This window comes from Carcharodon carcharias, chromosome 28 (assembly GCF_017639515.1).
Source record: "Carcharodon carcharias isolate sCarCar2 chromosome 28, sCarCar2.pri, whole genome shotgun sequence".
NCBI classification, from domain to species: Eukaryota; Metazoa; Chordata; class Chondrichthyes; order Lamniformes; family Lamnidae; genus Carcharodon; species Carcharodon carcharias.
The window spans coordinates 25,173,704-25,195,111 of NC_054494.1; the positions used below are offsets into that span (position 1 = coordinate 25,173,704).

The window sequence follows — 21,408 nt, forward strand, 5'->3', positions numbered from 1 at the left end:
ATAAATACAATCTTGCCCAAGCCACCTGCATCGCACGTACAAATAAAAAGTGAAGATCTAGTGCTGCAGACTTCAGCAAAGCCAAAAATGTTTGAATGGAACTCTGATCAAATGGATTTGAGCACCTCTAGTCTGCTACATTCTTTCCCAAGACAGACAAAAAAAAATCAAAATGCAGGTGTTCATATTGAAGTGCCCAGGAGTAATGAGAAAACTCAATGTACCACACATGATCCATTCACAAAGTTTTTCACGCAGTGTTGGGATTCCCCAGAAATGCTACAACTATATTGTACCAAACATTAAGAAATTATTTTAGGCATATTGGGGCACATTGGTGAGATGATCAGGACTTCTCCCCTGTACCTTATCCCCAGAGATAATGATATATGAACCTAAACAGGAAAAGGGATAGGAGAGAGGGGTAATAAGGAAAAGAAAAAAGACCAAATCTTTAGCTGCCATCCAAATACCTGCTTTTCCAGCAGATGTCCCTGGATAGCAACTGGGAGAAGGATGTCCCTCTGAGACTTGATGAAGCCAATTACATTATCTCAACAACGGTTCCTGTGACTAATTGACTCACCCCTGGGATTTGAATCTGGGTCTTACAGGTCTACTTACACCTTACCCAGCTGAGAAAATTCAATCCGTCAATAATTCTACTGAAGAAAATGTCATCTCGCTAGTTGTAGATTTGGATAGAACACACCATAAATAGGCAAACAGTTCTTAGCTCATTTAAACCAGTCTCAGGTGTATGTGCAATGTGGATCATTTCTTTCCTGCTATCTGCAGCAAAGCACTTCATTGTAAACATTTTGATAAACAAATACTTAGCAAAAAGTGTTTCAAAATTCTATTTATTGTTTGCAATAATTAAGCTTTAAAAGCATCAGTGAACAAGCAGAATTGCAGTTGTTTTTCTGCACCCATATAAAAGCACCAGTTTGAGTTTTTTTTGGACAGAATATTCTATGTTCCAGTTCCATTATTCCTACTTGAAAGTTATTTAAAGATACAGCAACCAATAATTCATGTTCAAAAGGTTAAATATACATTAAAGATACTGAATCTGGCACATCCCAGAATGGGAGAAAGGCAGTCAGGCACTCAAGTCGTCGGAGGGTGCTGTTTGGCCCATTTCTTTCCAACTTTTCCACACTAGAAGATCTTTACTTTTGGCCATGACGACAATGAATTTTCCAACATGCCAACCATACAGCTGGCCAATTCCATCGTTCCGACCCATTGACAACAGCATAGTCAGGGAACCTAGGGAGACAAGAAATACCAAGCTAAAAAGCTGCCATCAACAAACTCAGCTTCAGTTATCTATCTCCTGAAGCATGCAGCAGAAACCAGATAGACCCAAGCTAACTGGCCAACATGAAGGTCAAGATATGGCAAATGAGAAAGAAAAAAGCAAAGTAGAAAGCAGCTCACATGGTAAAAAGCAAAATTACATGTTGTAGATGTACTAACTAGCCCACTGTTGTCAGCAAGCTCATTACACACAGGATACAGACTGCATCTGAAATGTGAAACAGTACCGTGTACATAACTGTGCCTGCTCCAACTTCTGGAGAGAGCCACAACACCCAATGTATGCAGTTAGCATGACCTACCCACTCACTTCCTAGAAGTCATGTATGTACAGGGTGCTTTCAATGCATGTGCTAGAACAATTATTAGCTTAGTTATATTGATGCCAACAGAGATATTTCAAGGATGTTGCTGAAAAGCCTGATTTAGTAATAAAAGAGCTGCGAGCTTAACACTGGCACAACTTAGACCTCAGTCCAAATAAACTGCACTATCCCACATTTGGATATGAACTGTAGTCATCTTTTCCTGCAAATATTCCACCACCAGCTTGTATATTACCAATTAAGTAGAAGCAAATTCATAAAGAATTACCAAAAGTGACTAGCAATTAACAAAAGAGTTTGCACAAACTAATACTAGAATTCTGAGCCATTCTTGAAGGTGTTTTCTGGCTGATATGTCGCTATCCTTAATGCTGCTTTTATAGACAAGCTAAAGTCAGTGTAAATTTCTGAGACAGCATTCAGTCAGCATTGGTTCCATATTTTGTCTACACATTGTTATTTACACATTGCTGAAGTTATGTAGCACCACCATTACAACATGTAGTATGTGTTTTATTATGCACCTCTGCAACCTTTAATAAATTCAGCTTGTGCAGCCATTATGGTATGACTAGGTTGATGAATAGAGCTCAGGACTTGATGGATAAAAATGATGGGTTAAGTTGATACTTCCAACTTCAAATGCAATACCTGCCCAAGCCTCTAATGACAGCTTGCACCTGACCTTATGCAAATACACAAGAGTGGAAAGATGCATCTCCCCTGGTTATTATCCTATCCATCTTCAGAGAAGCCTTGGATTCTGTTTAACATCTCCCATGATGGCAAGGTGAGAAACATCACATCAGGGATCCAGTGCAAATCCCATCCCACTACATGTGATACAGCAAACTAGAGCGAGCCTTAGTATTGCCCCACTATCCCCTCTATTTTATTCTTTAAGAATACATGATTATGTCCTGTACATTACAACTTAATAATTCAGGCACCAGGATGAAATAAGACGAAAGGCCATTTGGAATACCTCATTTTTATAGTTATGGTAGAACCAAACTTTCTCCCCCTTCTCCCAACTTGCATTCCAATTATTCTAGAATACCATGTAGTATTCAATTACAGATCACTCAATGAAAGAACAAGAGGTTGAATACTAGCTATAGATCCAATAATCTTTTTCCCTCTTTTCCACTCCTGTCCCATGTCATACTATAACAGAGATTAATAAATTATAGGGCTTGAAAGAAGAGAAATATAACTAAAGGAGGCTGAGCTTTCCTTGCTGTGAGAAACTATTGTGCAGTGTCAATGGAATCGAGTCTTACAAATCTATCATACAGTAAATAGATAACTAGTAAATAGATAGCTCTCTGTAGTCAACTGATATATACACACATATGCCAAAAAAATCACTGCACATTGCTGCTATGATTGCACCAAGCCCCCATCTTGTTAGATCATATCAAAGGGCAGGGACCTCCTCACTCGAGGCAGGAAAAACAAGGAACTGTTCAGCTCCTTCCATGCATCTACCAGCAGTTATTGAGGTAAATATTCAAGACCGAGATAGATAGGTTCTTGATTGGTAAGGGGATCAAAGGTTACGGGGAGAAGGCAAGAGAATGGGGTTGAGAAACTTATCAGCCATAATTGAATGGCAGAGCAGACTCGATGGGCCGATTGGCCTAATTTCTGCTCCTGTGTCTTATGGTCTAAGTAAATGTACTTCACAATTCACATTTACCTTCAAGCTGGTGTGTTGTGTAATGGGGTAGGGGGAGGGTGAAGAGAGAAGGAAAGCAGTTAAAATAGGATGTTGAAGTAAAAAATTAAAAAAAAAGTGACCTGTCCTGGCACCAGACTGATTTCCTTTAAGTGATCAAACTAATTTGCTGTAAGCATCTGCAAAGCCTCCACCTGGTTTGTAAACTTTGAGACACTTTTTGCCAAGGCTGTTGACAATATTATCCGCAGCAACCACTCCATGGAGTCCAGCATGATAAGCCATTTTAGGTTCCTTCACATGTGCACAATCTCCTATCGCATAAACATTTTCCAGCCCATTGACTTGTAGATGCTCGTTGACTAGTAATGCGCCATCCTCAGCAAGCCAATCTTCTGTGGAAACAGTAAAAACAAAAAATTTACATTTCAGTTTCTAAGATATGCACAGATTATGCTTTACTGTGTGTCATGAAGCAGCAACATAGTTAAACCTTATCTCGAAGAGAAGAGTCAACAGGAAGACCATTTTCAGAAAAATTACAACTTGCCCCACTAAATTTAAAATCAAGGTTATAAAAAGTTTATTTTGAAGTTTCTCATAACCAAAGAGGAATGACATTATAAAATTTCTTTTTCAGAATGCTTTTTGTGCAAACTACAGCAAAATACTGTGAATTGGCAGAAATACTGTTAACAAAATGGTATTTTAACTTAAAAAGGAGAACAAACAAAATGGAGGCTGCAGTTCACTTAAATGCTGGGAATTCAGAACAATTAAAACCACATTTATTTAAACGGAGCATTCCTTGCCAGTGATAAGAAAGCCAACATTTAAGTTATTGGCTCAGGAATAGCTTCTTAGTGGGACATAGATATGTCATACCCTATCTGGTCCTGTGCAATACCCTTTGTTAAAAGGCTCAGGAACTAAAAATGACACTTGGCTTGTCTAGATATATGCCTCATTAACTTTGATATTTTCAAGGATTGTGTGACTATTAAAAATTAACACCAAAAGAGGTGAATGCTTCTGACACACAGGTCACCCAGATTGGTCAATTGCATAGAAAGAGATCTTTTCTTTAAATTTAGGGCATAATCGGAGGCATGTCAGCAGATTGAGAACCTTCCAGTGAGTAAAGACAATGTCTTCTCCAATGGTAATTTTTAATCTTTCAGGTGTAGAGGGGTAACTTCTCAAGGGGACGGTATATTTAGGATAGAAAGTAACAGGTCAGGTGCATATAGGTCAGTCTGTACGGCTATAATTAGCCAGTTATGGGCAGATATGGGTTTGTATTATTTTAAATTTACATGTTGTCGAGATGAAAGAAAGTCAGAGTTTGAGTGAACTTAGCTATAATTGTCAGTGCACGAGGATGATACAGCTGGAGCAGTGAATCTAGGTAAAACATAACTCCATCATCAACTAGACATTTTAGGAACTAACACTGTCTTCCCAGGGGTGGACGCAAATCAACTCAACTATATCATTCATAAGGACAAGGATAAGCTCTGGTAATGTTGCTGATCTATTGAATAGTATCTGTGGGCTGCTGGTTAGCAATCTCTCTAAGAAGTTAATCTTAAATGAATCTCATCGATTTGCAGCAATCTCAACCATAGCTTGATGTTCAGTGCAGAATTCCAATGATGCCCACATGAATAACAGAGGCAGCTCAGTGTAAGAACCATTAGTTCTTGTTATTCAAACTGCTGGATAACCCTGTCTGTAACTACTGAAACATTGAGTATTAAGAGATATAAATTTAAGAGGTATAAACTTTACAAGCCTTCCGGACTGAATATGGAGTTCAACAATTTTAGATCATGAACTCTCTCCTCCATCCCCATCCCCTTTCCGACCCCCCTTCCCCCCCCCCAATAATTTATATAGATTTTTCTTTTCCCACCTATTTCCATTATTTTTAAATGTATTTCTATCCATTGTTTTATCTCTACCTTTTAGCCTATTTCGATCCCTTCCCTTCACCCCACCCCCACTAGGGCTATCTGTACCTTGCTTGCCCTGCTTTCTACCCTTAATTAGCACATTCCTTAGATAATATCACCACCTTCAACACCTCGTTGTCCTTTCGTCTAAGCCAAAAGATGTCAATCTCCACCTATCAATGGCCTTCTATCCAGCTCTACCTGTCCCACCCCCCACTTAAAGCAGCTTATATTTCACCTCTTTTCTATTTTTACTTAGTTCTGTTGAAGAGTCATACGGACTCAAAATGTTAACTGTGTTCCTCTCTGCAGATGCTGCCAGACCTGCAGAGTTTTTCCATTTTTGTTTTGGATTACCAGCATCTGCAGTATTTTGCTTTTAAATTTAAGATGGTTATGACCCAGCAATGAATAAATAGTTGTTAGCACCTGATTTGTTGTTTTACAATTTTTGATGATCTGGCAGGAATTCATCTACTCAGTACCTGGTCAGTATCATTTGTTACTTCTAAGAAAATAAAGGTTTTAAATTTTTTAAAACGTACTTAAAATTCCCGAACTCTGGGATTAAACAAAATCGTCACAGGATGCTTGGAACTGCCCAGTTTCATGTTTTTCCTTTGATTCTTTCTGCCTCTAACCCCATTTTTACTTCTTTCCTAGTTGATTAATGAATGCAACAGATTTATATTTAAAAATAAAACTACATCAGTTTGTCCATAGATTCTATGATGGAATGCCACACATTGTAACAATTCTTATATCATGAGCTACATACACTTATGGCCCTTACTCTGGGAAATACTGTTCAAAATTGGTTTGTTGACTCAACACCATCCTAGCAACCTACACAAAATAGCACATGTATTCATTCACTTTCTACAATCTTTTAGCAGCTGCCCTGGTCAAGATCACAATCATCACTACTTGAAACACTGAGCGTGCAAACAATAAATACCTGTAGGCACAAAAGCAAAAACAAAATGCTGCAAATCCTCAGCAGGCCAGGAGGCATCCGAGGAGGGAGAAACTATGTTATTGTCCGGATTTTGCAGTCAGTGGTGATCTTTGTGACAAGGATGTCTTGGCATACAGAGCAGGGAAATCAGCAAGCAGGTGGGCAATCAACCACATTTGAAGTACTCACACACAGCAAACCAGCAAACTAAAAGCACTTAAAATCCTTCACTTTTAATTTCAGTTTTCAGATGCTGGAATGAACCCATGATTGTGTTAAGATAGGAGCTAACTTAGAGATAAGCAGACTAAAAAAAAAAAATAAATATGGTTAATGAGAAATTTTGATCACTGGGGAGAAAGTTGACATTCCACAAATATATATTTAAAAAAAAAATCAGCTTTTTGGGCCCATGATGGTGCATAGCAGTAATTATGGTTAGTACGCCATAGACCTAGATACAAGACCCAGATACACATCATTCAACAAGGCATAACTTTTTCCAGGTTCTTAGGAGTTTTTTTTTCCCAAATTATTTTCAATTGATTGTAGACTGGTATTCCTGAGCAGCACACTTTATGGAGCAGCATAGGCTCAATAACAGCAACTTCCAGACTTCTGTGTTACTCTGCACTTGCTGACTGAGTTACTGTCAGTTTCAGTGGAGTAGTGATGGAAAGCGCTGATAGTTTTTTCAGCTATGTCATTATTACCACAGCAAAATGAGGGCCAACATTTCACGCAGATGACCTTTCATCAGTTCCAAAAGGTCATCGAATTGAAATGTCAACTTTGTTTCTCTCTTCAATGATGCTGCCTGACCGTCTGAGGTTTTCTGCTTTTATTAATGAATAGATACAAATAAATAGACAGGGTTGCCTAGCAATTTTAACACAACAACACCAGGAGACAGAACAGCTCTTGTTTTATTCAGAATTCCATCCAGCTGTTCTTGGCCTGGATATTTATTTTGAAGGAACATTCAGGTCAAAAGAGCCTTCAATACATGAAAAACATCTAGTTACGCTGAGAAGGATGAAATGGAAGGATACACAACAAAGAGGGAAAGGAGGGGACAAAAAGGTGGCATTTTTTTTTTGGTGGCTGACCTTTGTTTAACAAAGGGTAGACAGAATCCTTTACATGCACACACTGAAGTCTGCAGCATATACCCAACATTTTCTCGCTTGTACTATTTCCTCCCCCAAACTGCCTGGCATATGATCTAATTAAGAACAGATTACACCAATCTGAAGTTTGATAAAAATCTGTACATTCCCAATCAGGGAACTACACTTGTGGACACTGCTCACAGTGGTAATTTTTTAAGTCTTATTGGACACTTGTGACATGACAAGTGCTATAAATGAGCACTGACATTTCAGTTTTACATAAGTCAGCAGGCTGACAAGTTTATGTTTTCTCCTAGTTTACAAATTTATCAATAAGCCAATTATTTATGGTTTTGATGAATAAGTTTGATAATAAAAGCAAAACAGTGTGGATGCTGGAAATCTGATATAAAACCAGAAAAAGCGGGAAAAACTCAGCAACTTTGGCAGCAGCTGTGGAGAGAGAAACAGAGTTAACAACTCGAATTCGAATGACTCTTCTTCAGAGAATAAATTGATGCTCGTTTAAATCAAAACTTGTTCAAGTCAATGAACTTCCAGGCAAAATTTGCATTAAAAATTGTCCAAAGAACTAACAGCTCTTAATATGTAGAAGAGCCAAGCTGTCTGCAAGTCCTTATCCTGTTTGTGATATGAAATGAAAAACCACTAAGCTCGAATACTTTTGCTGTTTGAACTTTAATGCTGTCCCTTGATTCTTATTTAAGCATTGTTTTATCACCGTGGACTAAAAGGATCAGCATCTTAATTTAATAGCTTAGAATCAGAACTTACTAAAAGCATTTGAATACGCCGAAGAGTTGATCCTTATTCCAGTACAACAGATGACCATGTCTGTAATGATTTCCAGTCCCTTGTCAGTCACGACTTTTATGTTGTCCTGCATTTCATTCACCACCAGGTCTTGCAGGTTAATGACTTTCTGCCCTTTTTTTGGAAAAAGAACATTAGCATCCAAATGCAATATTCAGGAAGCAGTTCTCAGGAGCAACATACTGTATCACTAGAGGGTGCAAGGTCTACAGGACTATTGACCATCAGGGAAACCAGAAATCAGAGCACAAATAATCAGGAGTCAAACACAAGATGGATGGAAATAAGTCAGGCTCCGGATGGGGAAAGAACATGATCCAGTTCAGTCCAAATCAACCTGGATTGACTCCAAAACAGAAAAACAACTTTTTCTGTGCATTTCCCCAGCCCCCCACCCCCAGGTCAATTTTCTTCGTAGCTGACTAGAACTTGATTTTTAAAAAAAATATTTAGAATTATCTAGCACATTCAAACCTCCAGAAACAAGGGGGAAAGAGGGAGCCAAGATAAAGTCCTTGGGTGTTACAACAAAGCAAGTCTTAAGTGAGATATATGAGTCCCAATCAGCAAGTTTCACCCCTTATAACATGAGCGACAGACAAGATCCATCCAACCAGAGTATTCATATCCTCAGACTCTAAAGACTGTTAACAAGGAAGCCTGACAAAATACCCAAAATAAAATAGAATCTGCTGGAAACACGTTCTGACAAGAGAGTCAACACCACAAACATTAACCAATCTTTTCTTCTTTCAGATGCCAATGGAGCTGCCATGCATTCAAACATTTGCCGTGATTTGAGGACACGGACCAAGTGTCAGACTTATATACAAACATGACAATGAACCGAGATTCTGAATGTATGAAGCAAGACAGCAAAGGGTATCAGAAGCATGGAATTAAAATGCCAAAATCAATGCTATTCCTCCTCCAAAATATAAACAATTGCAATTTTTAGATGAGCTAGGATGAAGGGCCTTTGTCTCTTTTGGATATTCTTCACTGCTAGTCTTAATGGCACCATACCTAACTGTAGTTGGACTCCTTTCTTCAGGAGAATGTCCTTCAGCCCCTGCCTTACACTGGGTAAGAGTTGAACATCAGCCAAAGCAATCTTTGAATGAATCAAGGTTACCTAAAGAGAAAAAAAAAGTATTGTGGAAGCATGTATTTAGCTGCATATAAGGGGCCCCAGCAGATTGTGTAAAGAGCCTGAACATGCTCACCTAATCAAACTGGTTAAAGCAGATTCAATAGTAACTTTCAAAAAGCAAACTGAAAATATACTCAAAAAGAAATGATCAAGGCTTTGGAGAAAGTGTGATGACTAGGACTAATTAGATAGTTTTTTCAAAGAGTCAGCACGGTTATAATGGACTAAGCGGCCTCCTTCTGTGCCTTGTTCAATTGGCCCTTCAAGTGTCCGAATTATTGAGGCAACATACACTTTTACCTGCATGTTGTAGCCTGGAGCTATGAATAGTGATGGTAGAGGCTCCAACTTTCTTTCCATCACATGTCTGACCAGGAATCTCTCCCACTCTTACCACCTGCCATTGGTGTGTGTTGGAAGGATTTACAGGTTGATATTCAACCTACTTGGCTGCATTATGAATGTGATTTCCTTGGCCATTAACTCCTGGAGTTGGACTTGAACCCAAAGCTTCTGGCTCAGAGGTAGGGCACTACCCACTGCAACAAATGACCACCCCATTTGACCATGAACAATCCAAAATAATGCCAGGAAGAGTTATATATTGTCTATTATTTTAATGTACCAAGACTCTAGTCATATTTGAAGATTTTTATTAAGGGAGAATTTCACTTGTTACATTAAGATGCTGTCATTAGATTATGTTGCACTCAAAAAGAATTAAACCTTCAGAGTACACAAACTTTAGGAAAGTCAATCAGAGCCAGTTGAAGAAGGGACCCAGCATGATATTTGAGAAAGACCATAACCAGCTTGAAGTCAATCAGATTTAGTAATTCATTCAAAGAGGAAACTAGACGTAAAGTGTTGGTTAGAAACATATATGGATGATTACGCTGCAATTTGGCTTCTATTCTCACTAGACTGCATCACAGAACAGTTAAGCTGTGGAGACTTAATATTATCTTCAAGAGTAACTTTAGTTCATGCACAGGACAATCAAGCTATACATACCTCCTTATCGGGGTAATCGGTTTTGATTTCTGCTGCCATTTCCACACCAGCAGATCCACCTCCAATCACAACAACTCTCTGAGCTTCTTGAACCTGTGTGAACACACACGATTATTTAAAAAGAGTAGTTACAGGAATCCCCATGGAAGAGCCAGAATTTTATCTGCTTGCCACAAAACATTACCTTTTTAACTAGATCTTCGTAAATCTGAATGGCGTTCTCCATTGTAACTGGCTCAGCGAATTTTCCAGGGAATGGCCCCGAGCTACCAGTTGCCAAAATGAGGTGGGAAAAATGCACAATCTTCAAAACAGTCAGTATCACACTGTGATATAGAGTTAAGAGTTAAGTTACACATCCATAGCGTTTATTTTTCTGAGACAATGCATGCTTACCTCTCCACTTTCTAAAATAACATCCTGTTTTTCTAAATCAATATCGACGACCTTTCCTTGCCTGAAGTTCTCTGCAAACGTCTTTGCGAACGATATGAATGTTTTCTTTGCAAATCCTGATTTTAAAAAAAAAAAGCAATACTGGAAGATGTTGTGTAAGTTCGAATGCATCTCCAAGCAGAGATGCACACCCCAATGGGCAAGAAGTTGCAATTATTACAGCACTAAAAAGGCTTCCACTGAGTTCTGGCCATATCCATAACCCACATACCGATTTGATTTACCGGTTTATGAGTCTGCAATTTTTGACAATATTCTGCTCTGAAATTGAAACATCATAATCAATGTTCAAAGTTGAAGTCAAAATAGTGAATATCGGCCGACTTTGGGCCTTGGTCAAGCAACACCTTGTTTTTAACATTCTCATTTTTAATCCCTCCATGGCCTTGTCCTCCCTACTTCTGTAATCTTCTCCAGCCCCACAACCCTCAGATATCTGTACTCAGCTAATTTTAGCTTCTTGAGCAGCTCCAATTTTAATCACCCCACCATTGATGGCCATGCCTTCAGTTGCCTAGGCCCTAAACTCTGGAAATTCCCTCCTCAAACCTCTCAGCCTCTCTAACTTGCTTTCCTCCTTTGGAGATGCTGTTTAAAGCCTACTTTTAATCGAGCTTTTGTGCATTTATAAATGTGTACAAGAGCTGTGCAGTACCATGCTGCCAGTAGTGCTCTTCACCCTCCCAGTTGGAGTGTTCATTTAACCCAGGGCTTCAACTGTGGGGTCTCAGCTTGGATTTCCTCATACTTTGACTGGGAGTCCAAACTATTGCATACAAGCATTCAACATGCAATAACATTTTTATGATGCACAACTACTGAATCCAAAAACAAGAGGCTTTCAAGCCACTCTTATCTGCACAGAATTTTAAAAATAGATTAAAATTAGTCAAGCGGTTTCTTTGCAGTCAATTATTCAGTTGCTGAAAAACAGACATATTCAAACAGCATTATGGAGCAAGTAATCTCAATTAGTTTGGCGCCGCATCTCCCAACATCAATGTAAACATCAAGTAACTGTTCAGACATTATTTCCTTTGGGGATGTCTTTGTTCTTGTTTAAGAGTCCACCCTTACAGCATTCTGTAGACAAGATGAAAACAGAAGTATGGGTACATACAGAACATCAATGCCCTTCTTCCAAGGTACCTATAAAATGTGTATCACACCTTCAAGGTTGCTATAGAAATTAGCATAGCAGGAATCCTGTGGCTGATTAGCTTTGGCATTGTTACACAAAAAACTTTGGATGGCAACAGAAAATTGTCACAATAAAAACCACATCACAGAATGGTTACAGCACAGGAGGCCATTTGGCCTGCCATGTCTGTGCTGGCTCTCCGAAGGAGCAATTCACCTAATGCCATTCCCCACCTTCTCCCTGTAGCCCAGTGCATCCTTCCTTTTTAGACAATCAATTCCCTCTTGGATGACTTGATTGAACCTATCTCCATCGCACTCCAGATCTTAACCACTCACTGCGTGAAAAAGTTTTCCTGTCGCATTTCTTCTACCAATTAACTTAAACCTGTGTCCTCTGGTTCTTGATCTTTCCAATGAGAACAGTTTCTCCCCATCCACTCTGCCCAGACTGCTCATAGTTTTAAATACCTCTATCAAATCTCTCCTCAACCCTCTCTTTTCTAAGGAAAACAGTCCCAACTTCTCCAATCTATCTACCTAACTGAAGTCCCTCATCCCTGAAACCACTGTCGTGGATCTCTTTTGAGCTGTCTAAAGTGTGGCATCCAGAGCTTGACACAATAATCCAGTTGAGGCTGAACCAGTGTCTATTACAGGTTTAACATAACTTTTTCACCTTTGTACTCTATGTCCCTACTAATAAAGCTTAGGATGCTGTTTGTTTTATTAACTGCTCTCTCAACCTGTCCTACCATCTCCAATGATTTATGCATATATACACCCAGGTCCCTCTGCTCCTGTGCCCCTTTTAGAATTGTACCCCTTTATTTTATATTGTCTCTCCGTGTTCCTTCCACCAAAATGAACTTCAGTCTTCTCTGCACTAAATTTCATTTGCCACTTGTCCGCCGATTCCAACCTGTTTCTATCTGTTTGAAGGTCTACACTATCCTCCTCACAGTTCACAATATTTTCAAGTTTTGTATTGTCCACAATATTTTGAAATTGTGCCCTGAACGCCCAGGTCGACATCATTAAGATATATAAGGAAGAGCAGGGGTCCTATCACCGACCTCCTGGGGAACTCCACTTCCTCCAGTCCAAAAAACCACTAACCACTACTCTATTTCCTGTCCCTCAGCCAATTTCGTATCCACGTTGCTACAGTTCCTTCTATTCCAAATATTTGCTAGTTCTTTACTGCCGGAACACAAAGAGCTCAGCCCACAATTAACATGCAGATTAGATTTCTGTTAACGCACCACTTTCCACTGATGCTCTGAGGGCGCCTGGATTGTGATGGAAAGCATCTTTTATATCGATCAACGTGAATGGTACGCTGTAGGACTTCAGCTGGTTTCCTGCTGCAATCCCGCCAAAGCCACCACCAACAATCACAACGTGGACACTCTGATCCACTGATGCTGCTCCTCCCATTATCGCTCTGGATGGTGAGGGGGAGGTGGGGGCGGTGGAGGTGCTGGTGAGAAAACAAAAGTGGAAAGTTATTCACATTCACTTTTCATTGCTTCTTTGTAATCACTCCAGATGTCAACAGATACTCTGCAAACATGATTCTACCAGCATTCTCAATAGATTGCTGAATGAAGTGAGTCATTTGCTTGAAAACCTAATGTCCCAGTAATGTATATGCAGGTTATAATTAATAACCTATTTACATTTCAGAAGCACGTCCATGCTTTAAATAATAGATTACATTCCTGCCAATTGTGTGTTTTGCAACATATGGATGTGAGTTTTTGTTCCAGCCTCTTAAGGTAGCAAACATGATGAAAGCAAATGCACGTGCTTAAATAGTACACATTGAGTGGAGCTGTCAATGTGACTAGGGAACTCCACTGACGTCAGGAATATGTGTGCACCAGTCAATGCTAAAAGAGCCAGAATTGTCATAAATGCTGTTTACATATGAGAATTCACGTGCACCAAATAAAATTATCCTCTCGAGGGCAGTTTTAATGCCTTGCATTAGTGCAAAGTAAGCAAATTATTGCCTCCCATGGGACTCCAGTTGATAAAGGCAAGTTTGTAAAACAAAAAGATTACAAGATCCCATTGTTAATTCGATTGGAAACAGTGGTGCAAGGCTGGAAACTGTTTTGGGGGAAGTGGCCTTTAATTCCTCCTCATTACACCCCTCCTCAAAGTTTGTACATCTGGATAAATGATTGTGCTCAGGGGGTCCTGCAAAACAAAATAGTCCAGCCACCCAGCCGAACAGAAAGAAGCACCTGCGTGACGTTATTATTTTTTACATCGCAGCTTTTGAACAAGGCAGTTTTTATGCCAGTTTTACACTGCAAAAATGTACCAAGAATCTGATTAGAACTACAAAAAGTAATTTCACATAGTAACACTACAGCCATAGTATCAACATGACAGTTTTCAGCAACCGAGGCATAAAAAGGAAATGATTCTCCTGCTAACATTCAGAAAGATTAACACTGATGAGGTGACCATTCCACCCATCTGATTCATCCTCCCACAGATGGAGGCTTCTGACTCCATATCAGTGTGCAACCTCTCTTCAGACTGGATTGTCCATCATCTCCAGTTTAACATTTACAAATCTGAATAACATGCATAGTTTTATTGCTGTATCCAAGTTATTTATACAGATAATGAGAAATGAAAGAAATCTGGCACCTATCCCTGGGCACTCCATTCAGTATATCTCCCCAACATCACCAATGTCGCAACCCAGCCCAACACAGAGATAGCACTCAGGTGGAAAGGGCTTTTTCTTTCATAGAATGTGGGTGTCACTGACAAGGCCCATCCCCAATTGCCCTTGAACTGATTGGCGTGCTAAGAGTCAACCACATTGCACAGGTAAGGAGGGCAGATTTCCTTCCCTAAAGGATATTAGTGAACCAGATAGGTTTTTACAACAGTGATTTGTCAATTCCAAATTTTATTAATTGAATTTAAATTCTACCAGTTACCATGGTGGGATTTGAAACTGTATTCCCAGAGTATTAGCCTGGACCTCTGGATTCCTAGTCCAGTGACATTGTGACTACACCACCATCTCCTCCTGTAGGAAATAAAAGGGGTCACTTTTGGTCACTGCACAATACAGGAGCTTCTTCCCAATTTGAGGTCAGGCCTCCGGATAGGTCACATTCCTGGAAATTTCATTACATAAGCAACCACCCTCCCTCTCCACCCACTGGGCCTGCTCTACCATTCATCTACCAATGTGTCCACCCTCAGAGCACACTGTCTTCCCAAGTAAATCAAGAAGTGAACAGACAATTGACAGACAAACTGGATGGTTCTCAACTTTAGTCAGCAGCTTTCCTAGCTCAGATTTTTTAAAAATTATTCAAACGAAAATTTAGAAACACACAATTTTAGTTTACTGTCCCACTGTTTCTATTCCCTCCAAAATTGCTTGCCTTTCAATTCCTGGAGACTCTAGGGCACTCCTGGAGATTTGACAACTCTAAGTCAGGGGACATGAGCATACTGTCACCACCGCCCCCCCCCCCCCCAACTGGTCTTGTGTAGTGAGTTTTTAAAACGGGAATGCAATGCTGGCTGTATTGCACAGGACTGCAATAAGGAACCAAGCTGAAGCACTGCATCCGATCGCCACCAGGTGGCCATCAAGATCCTGACTGCAATACAATAGCAACAAATCAACAGGCACATCAGGAAAGGTGGAATTGCTTAATTACTTTTATACATCGATTGAAATACTTTATTTGCTAAGCGAAATGCCTACTGTTAAAACTGCATTCAAGAAGATACAGAAACGTTCAAAGATGTCGTCTCCTCCCTCCAGGAGAGCCATATCCTGCTGTGTCAAATTAATGTAGACAGAAGCACCGTTAACCACGTGAAATTATGCAACACCGGACACAACTCAAACAAACAGATAAAAACAAAAAAAAAAAACTGCGGATGCTGGGAATCCAAAACAAAAACAGAATTACCTGGAAAAAACTCAGCAGGTCTGGCAACATCGGCGGAGAAGAAAAGAGTTGACGTGAACCTACCCTGACGTAAGAATGAAATAACAGCCACACTCACCGATCTGGAAGAACCTTATTACTCAACAACTTGTCAACCCCACTCGGAAACTCACCCGCTGCTGCAGAAAAGGCTGCAGTTTGTTAATCACGTGAAACCGCACCCCCGCCACCGCCCCCTTGCACATTCTGATACACACAGCATCCAATTACAATCCGGCAAAGCAAAGTGTTCGCTCCTGATTGGACGCGGGCATAAACTCCGCTTCTTTCAGACCCGACGCTTTGTTGTCGGGAGGCCTGAGTGACCCACAGCCAATTCTAACTAAAATGAAAACTTTTTTTTACACGAAATTTTGCTGCCAGCTCTCCCAAAACTTTGTCCTAGTGCGGGCAGTTTCAGAAACTCAATCCTGTCACCACCTCAAAGTTCAGCTGCAGCTGGGCGGCTGACAAAACTTGACCCCCAACTAATGAGTCCTTTAAGTCAGGTTTCACTGTGTAGGATTTAACAGTACATTAGCCGTGCATTAAGGAGCGCTGCCTGTGTTAACATCTTATAAGGGAGGTTTTAAGGAAGCCAATTTTATAAATGTCAAAATAGGCTGATTTGTTTGTCTCTTAATCGTTCATGGGATATGGGCATTCCCGGATAGGACAGCATTTTATTGCCCACCCCTTAATTGACAATGAGAAGATGATGGTGAGCAGCCTTCTTGAACTGCTGTAGTCTGTCTGATGTAGGTATGCCCACAGTGCTATTAGGAAGGGAGTTCCTAGATTTTGAACCAGTGACAATAAGCTGCAGTTCTTATTGATATCTTAGCAATCAATATGATCTGGATAATATTACATTTGTTCCTGAATTTTTATTTCACTGTCTCCATTCCCAGTCTTCACTTTCATCAAAAGCCAGTTGCAAGATTGTGCAGTGTTGACATTGCTCCTGATTTTGTGTGCTCATCACCTCCCTGCGGCTGTTCCTTGGAATGCTCCAGCATCTGCACTGATCCTGTAGATTTATCCTTCATTTTCCTCTGGTTCCCTGGACTTCACTGCTTTCGGGCCTCTCACTGACTCTTGTTTCTCTGCTGATATGCTGGATCCACTGCTAATTCCTGAGACTACCACTGCCTCCACTGGACTATTGGATTAACCTCTGCTGGCCCATGGTCAACATACCAATTCTTCTCACCCATTGGATAACATATCCAAATGGTCAGGACAATGGCTGACTAGAGTTATTACTGACAATGGTGAAATATTGCACAGGTGATGTAAAAGGAACAACACGTATAGCTTATGAATGGTGTTGAAATAGTTAAGGATCAAGTTGACTCAAATCTTCTTAGACTCAATTTTGGATAGATGCGTAAGATAGGTTGAATTACATCTGTAATTATCTTGAGGGAAGTGAATATATTGGAAGTTCCAGTTTCAAGACTGAGGTTTTGTAATTCTCATGAGTTTTTGCTCCTTAAAGCAAATTACAGATATGCTGAAATATCACTCTAATTAGAGGCCATCTTTTGGAGATTTTCTTAGACAATTTGGGCCTGTCCACAATTATGTAACTAATGCGACTAAAATAGACCTTGGCTAAAGTGAGATGTGTATATCTTGTTAAAGTTGTGGTTTTGGAAACTAGGATAACAATTTTAAAATGTAGGTGATGCTTGACTGGGAGTCAAGGTAAGTTACATTAATATTTATCAAAGACATTTGGTAAAATTTAAAACTGGAATTTGGAGCACTTTTGTAGTTCATGCTTCATTGTCTTTAGAGGTCTAGGGAACAATTTGAAGTTTCTACACCTGGCAGCTGAATCAGTATTGCTGACAAACAAAAAGGCAACACATTTTTTGTCTCTAATACTCTGCAATGTTACTTCTTTATTATGATAGCAATTCTTGTTATGACACACCAATGACAAAAATACACCTTTTAGTCAAATTATTGTCATGATCAATGACAGCATTCAAAATCAAGGAAGAATAGTTACCATAGAAATAACCAACTTGCCTCAGTTGGTGACTTTGTCACCTCTGAATGAGACGTTGTGAGTTAAAGTCTCACTAATGTCTTGATTTAAGGCAAGAAGCTGAAATGGTACTGTTTTTCAGACAAAAATGTTAAGCTTTTCTATTCAGATCACTATTAAAGATCTCATAGCATTATTCATAGAAGTATGTGGTTTCTTCCAGTGTCTTGACCAACATTCCTCCTCCACCAAACTCATTCATTCATTTGTTTGTAGGTACATTACTAAGCACAGGTTGGCTGCCAGATTTGCCTTGAATACACTAGTGGTTGTATTTTAAAAATAATCCATCAGTTTTAAACGTTCTGTGACATCCAAAGGACGAGGAAAAAAAAAACATTTGTATGGCATCTTTCACAAACTCAGAACGTCCCAAAGCACTTTATAGCCAACAAGGTACTTTTAAAGTGTAGCCACTGTTGTAATGTAGCAAGGCACTATATAATTGTAAGTTACTTCTTTCTTATTGGTTCAGAGCTCTGTTAAAGACAAAGCAATACAGTTGGCTGCTTGTTTACCAGCAACCAATGGAATTGCTGGAAAGCAACAGAAACAGAACAATCATGATTACTTTCAAGATTCCTGCAAAGTGCTACCAGGAATTAGCAATTCCGTGATTGCTGTTGCTCAATGAGTTGATTCAAAAGGGATACAATAAACACAAGATTTTTTTATTATCTTATATTGATTTTCTCTCCTTGCATCCCTTCAAATTTCCTTGTACCATCCAGCTCTCCTAATCAAGAGTAGAGGCTGGAGACCTGGTTCCTCGACTTTGGAAATGGAACTTGACTACTGGCTGCTAGGAAGCATATTGCACATAGTCAGGATGTGTGTGAAACATATAATAAAAAAATACATTACAATCATTATTTTAAAACCAACATTGTTATTTCATCCTGTGAGTCTCATCATTCGCAATAAAGCAAAATATAATAATGTTATCAATTTGGAGATGTAAAGACTTAACCGATGCCTGGCACTGCTAAACAAAAAACTCAATTAGATGAAGAACCATTTTTTTTATATATGTTTAGGTAGTAATGAACAGCAAGGAACATCTTGGAAACTGACTTAATAATGAGTTTAAAGTACCTCTAATGGTGAAACAATAAACAAGTAGATTCTATCAAACATTTATGAGTTTTTGGAGATAGTTTAAAAATATCTTGCGAAGTGCAAAGGTTGAGTACAACATTGCAGTAAAGAATCTCGTGAAGATAGTGACTTAGTCAGATGCCTGTGCATTGTTTTTAGTGAAAATGACAACTTTGGTAAGTGTAGTATACCTTTAAGGATATGAGCATGTCTCTGTATGCCTCACTAGAATGGAAATGATGAATGTATTACCTGTTCCAGTTTTAGTTTCACCTTTGCTTTAAGCAGCAGAGCAGAAGACAGTTCCTTATGTTTCCAAGCTTTACAACAATGTATGACTGTTCTCATGTGCCTAATCTTCATAAATGAACTGACAATGTGTTTACCCAATCTCTTATGAGTGATTGGTGCCTTGTGTCTTATACAGCAAATCAGCTCAAGGACTTATATCATTATAAGAACAAGGCAGTAAGGAGTGATTGAAGGGGTTAAGATTGCCTGAAGCAGTGCTTTAAGCTTGATAAATAAGGGGCATCTTTGCCATTGGATTTCAGAAGCAGGAAGTAATTTGAAGGAAGAATTGTGCAATAGGAATTTAAGATTGAATTCAAAATATTTAATGCAATAGTCAAATCGTTTTGACAGTGTATCACAATGTATGGTACTGTGTAATGTAACAAATATGGTAGGAGTAGCATTAGACATACATCATGACAGTGTTAGTCATGAAAAAAGTTAGCTGGAAGTAAGAAAAAAACTGACTGCCAAAAAATAAGGGTAAGATAAATTGATTATGTATAGAGGGCAGAACCAGTAAACAGCAAAGGAAAGTGCAAGTGCTTTCAATCAAAAAAAATCACTAATTTTTATGTTAACCTCGTGCAGGATGCAGACTTAAAAAGGAAAAGCACGATTGCTACCTGTCAATTTATGGACTTAAACGGATAACTTTGTCAGACACGTACTGTAACCCACAAAAGTGAAAATAAATGAATTATGTTATACTCAATTTAAGAAATAATGTGCTTGCATTTATATAGCACCCCATCACAACCTTAGGACATCCCAAAACAACCTCAGGTCCGAAGTCTTAGAATCAGGAATAACAAACGAGATGAATGGCCAGGTAATCTGCTTTTGCTGTAACCTAATTAAATACATTTAGTCCAACTAATGCTATTATCCTACTTTCAAAACTAATAGATTTGTTCTGTTTGTGATGGTAATATTTATTGTCTTGCATTGGGCTATGTAGAAGTAATAAAACAGAACAGTTGTTCATAAAGCTGTTCCCTGTTTTATGAAACAAATGTGAATCCTGATCAATTCCTTCCACTATATACTGCAGGAGCATAGCTCTCTTGGGACCCTGGCAAAAGCTTTCTGCTTCTCTGTGGAGGCATGTGATTTCCAGATCAGTATTAGCTTGGAGATGTGGTGCACACAGCAGTAAATATTTGTGGAATAAGATTAAAAGAAAGAGAAAACCTGAACAAAAAATTTGAATTAAAATTATCCAATTTCCCAACATGTAATTCTCCTATGTTGAGCTACTACCATATAAAGTAAAAGTATTTTTAATGTTTTAGCCAGCTTTGTTTATTTTAAGTGATATAAGAAATAAACATTTTACCTAATATAAGGAACATTTTTGTCACCTGGATTATTGAAGTGAATTATATGCAATAAGACAAATCTGTCTGAGCAGCAACAAGGTAAGAGATAATACTTAATATTATTACTGATGTAATAGGAGTGAGCTAATGGGGTATGCAACCTTAGCTCAGTTGTAGTGCTCTTGCCTCTGTATCAGAAGGTTGTGTGTTCAACTCCTACACTTAAGCACAAAATCTAGGCTGACACTTCAGTGCAGTGCCAAAGGAGTACCACCCAGCCTGAGATACTGTCTTTCAGCTGAGATGTTAAGCCAAGTTCCTGTTTGCCCTAGGTAGGTATAAAATATGTCAGTTCTCCAGGGATATACAAAAAGAAAGGCAACTTTCCCTTTCTAATCACTCTTACTTCTACAGGAGGTACTATATATGGACAACACAGGGGCTGTGATTGAAATAGGTTCCAGCAGTCTACATCATTGATGCTTCAAACCTTGCCTCTGCATCCATAATACATTAAAAATCTTGCATTTTCACATATTTCCTGTTTACAAAATGCAGTTGCATGTTGGTCCCTTCTGTATCACTTTTTTCCAGTCTATGTCCATGCTCACAATGGTATCTTCTCATACTGTAATTGGATTCTGCTACTGGTGGTATCAATGCAGTTTGTCAGTAGCAACTCCATTGCAACTTCATC

The 21,408-nt window shown here is 39.1% G+C and overlaps 1 protein-coding gene across 2 annotated transcripts; it reads right to left on the reverse strand.

The window, feature by feature from the left end:
* Positions 1–847: 847 nt before the first annotated feature.
* On the reverse strand, positions 848–16,117 carry LOC121270713 (ferroptosis suppressor protein 1-like). Of its 2 annotated transcripts, none has more exons than XM_041176073.1 (9): positions 16,018–16,117; positions 13,221–13,438; positions 10,756–10,871; positions 10,544–10,663; positions 10,360–10,452; positions 9,219–9,327; positions 8,154–8,306; positions 3,528–3,728; positions 848–1,275 (listed from the first exon to the last, which is right to left on the reverse strand). In XM_041176073.1, the coding sequence occupies exons 2-9, from the start codon at positions 13,393–13,395 to the stop codon at positions 1,106–1,108; spliced, it is 1,137 nt and encodes a 378-aa protein (XP_041032007.1). In that variant the 5' UTR covers positions 13,396–13,438; positions 16,018–16,117; the 3' UTR covers positions 848–1,105. The 2 variants fall into 2 exon arrangements, with proteins under 2 accessions (XP_041032007.1, XP_041032006.1); XM_041176072.1 differs by having other exon boundaries at positions 15,921–16,044.
* Positions 16,118–21,408: the final 5,291 nt, after the last annotated feature.

Bases quoted from the DNA above. Each gene is read 5' to 3' on its own strand.
- LOC121270713 (XM_041176073.1), bottom strand. From the start codon at position 13,395: ATGGGAGGAGCAGCATCAGTGGATCAGAGTGTCCACGTTGTGATTGTT. The intron at 10,453-10,543 runs GTAATGTTTTGT...GTGTTCACACAG, and splicing joins ACGAAGATCTAGTTAAAAAG to GTTCAAGAAGCTCAGAGAGT. The intron at 1,276-3,527 runs GTGGAGGCTTTG...TTGTCTCCCTAG, and splicing joins TCTCAAAGTTTACAAACCAG to GTTCCCTGACTATGCTGTTG.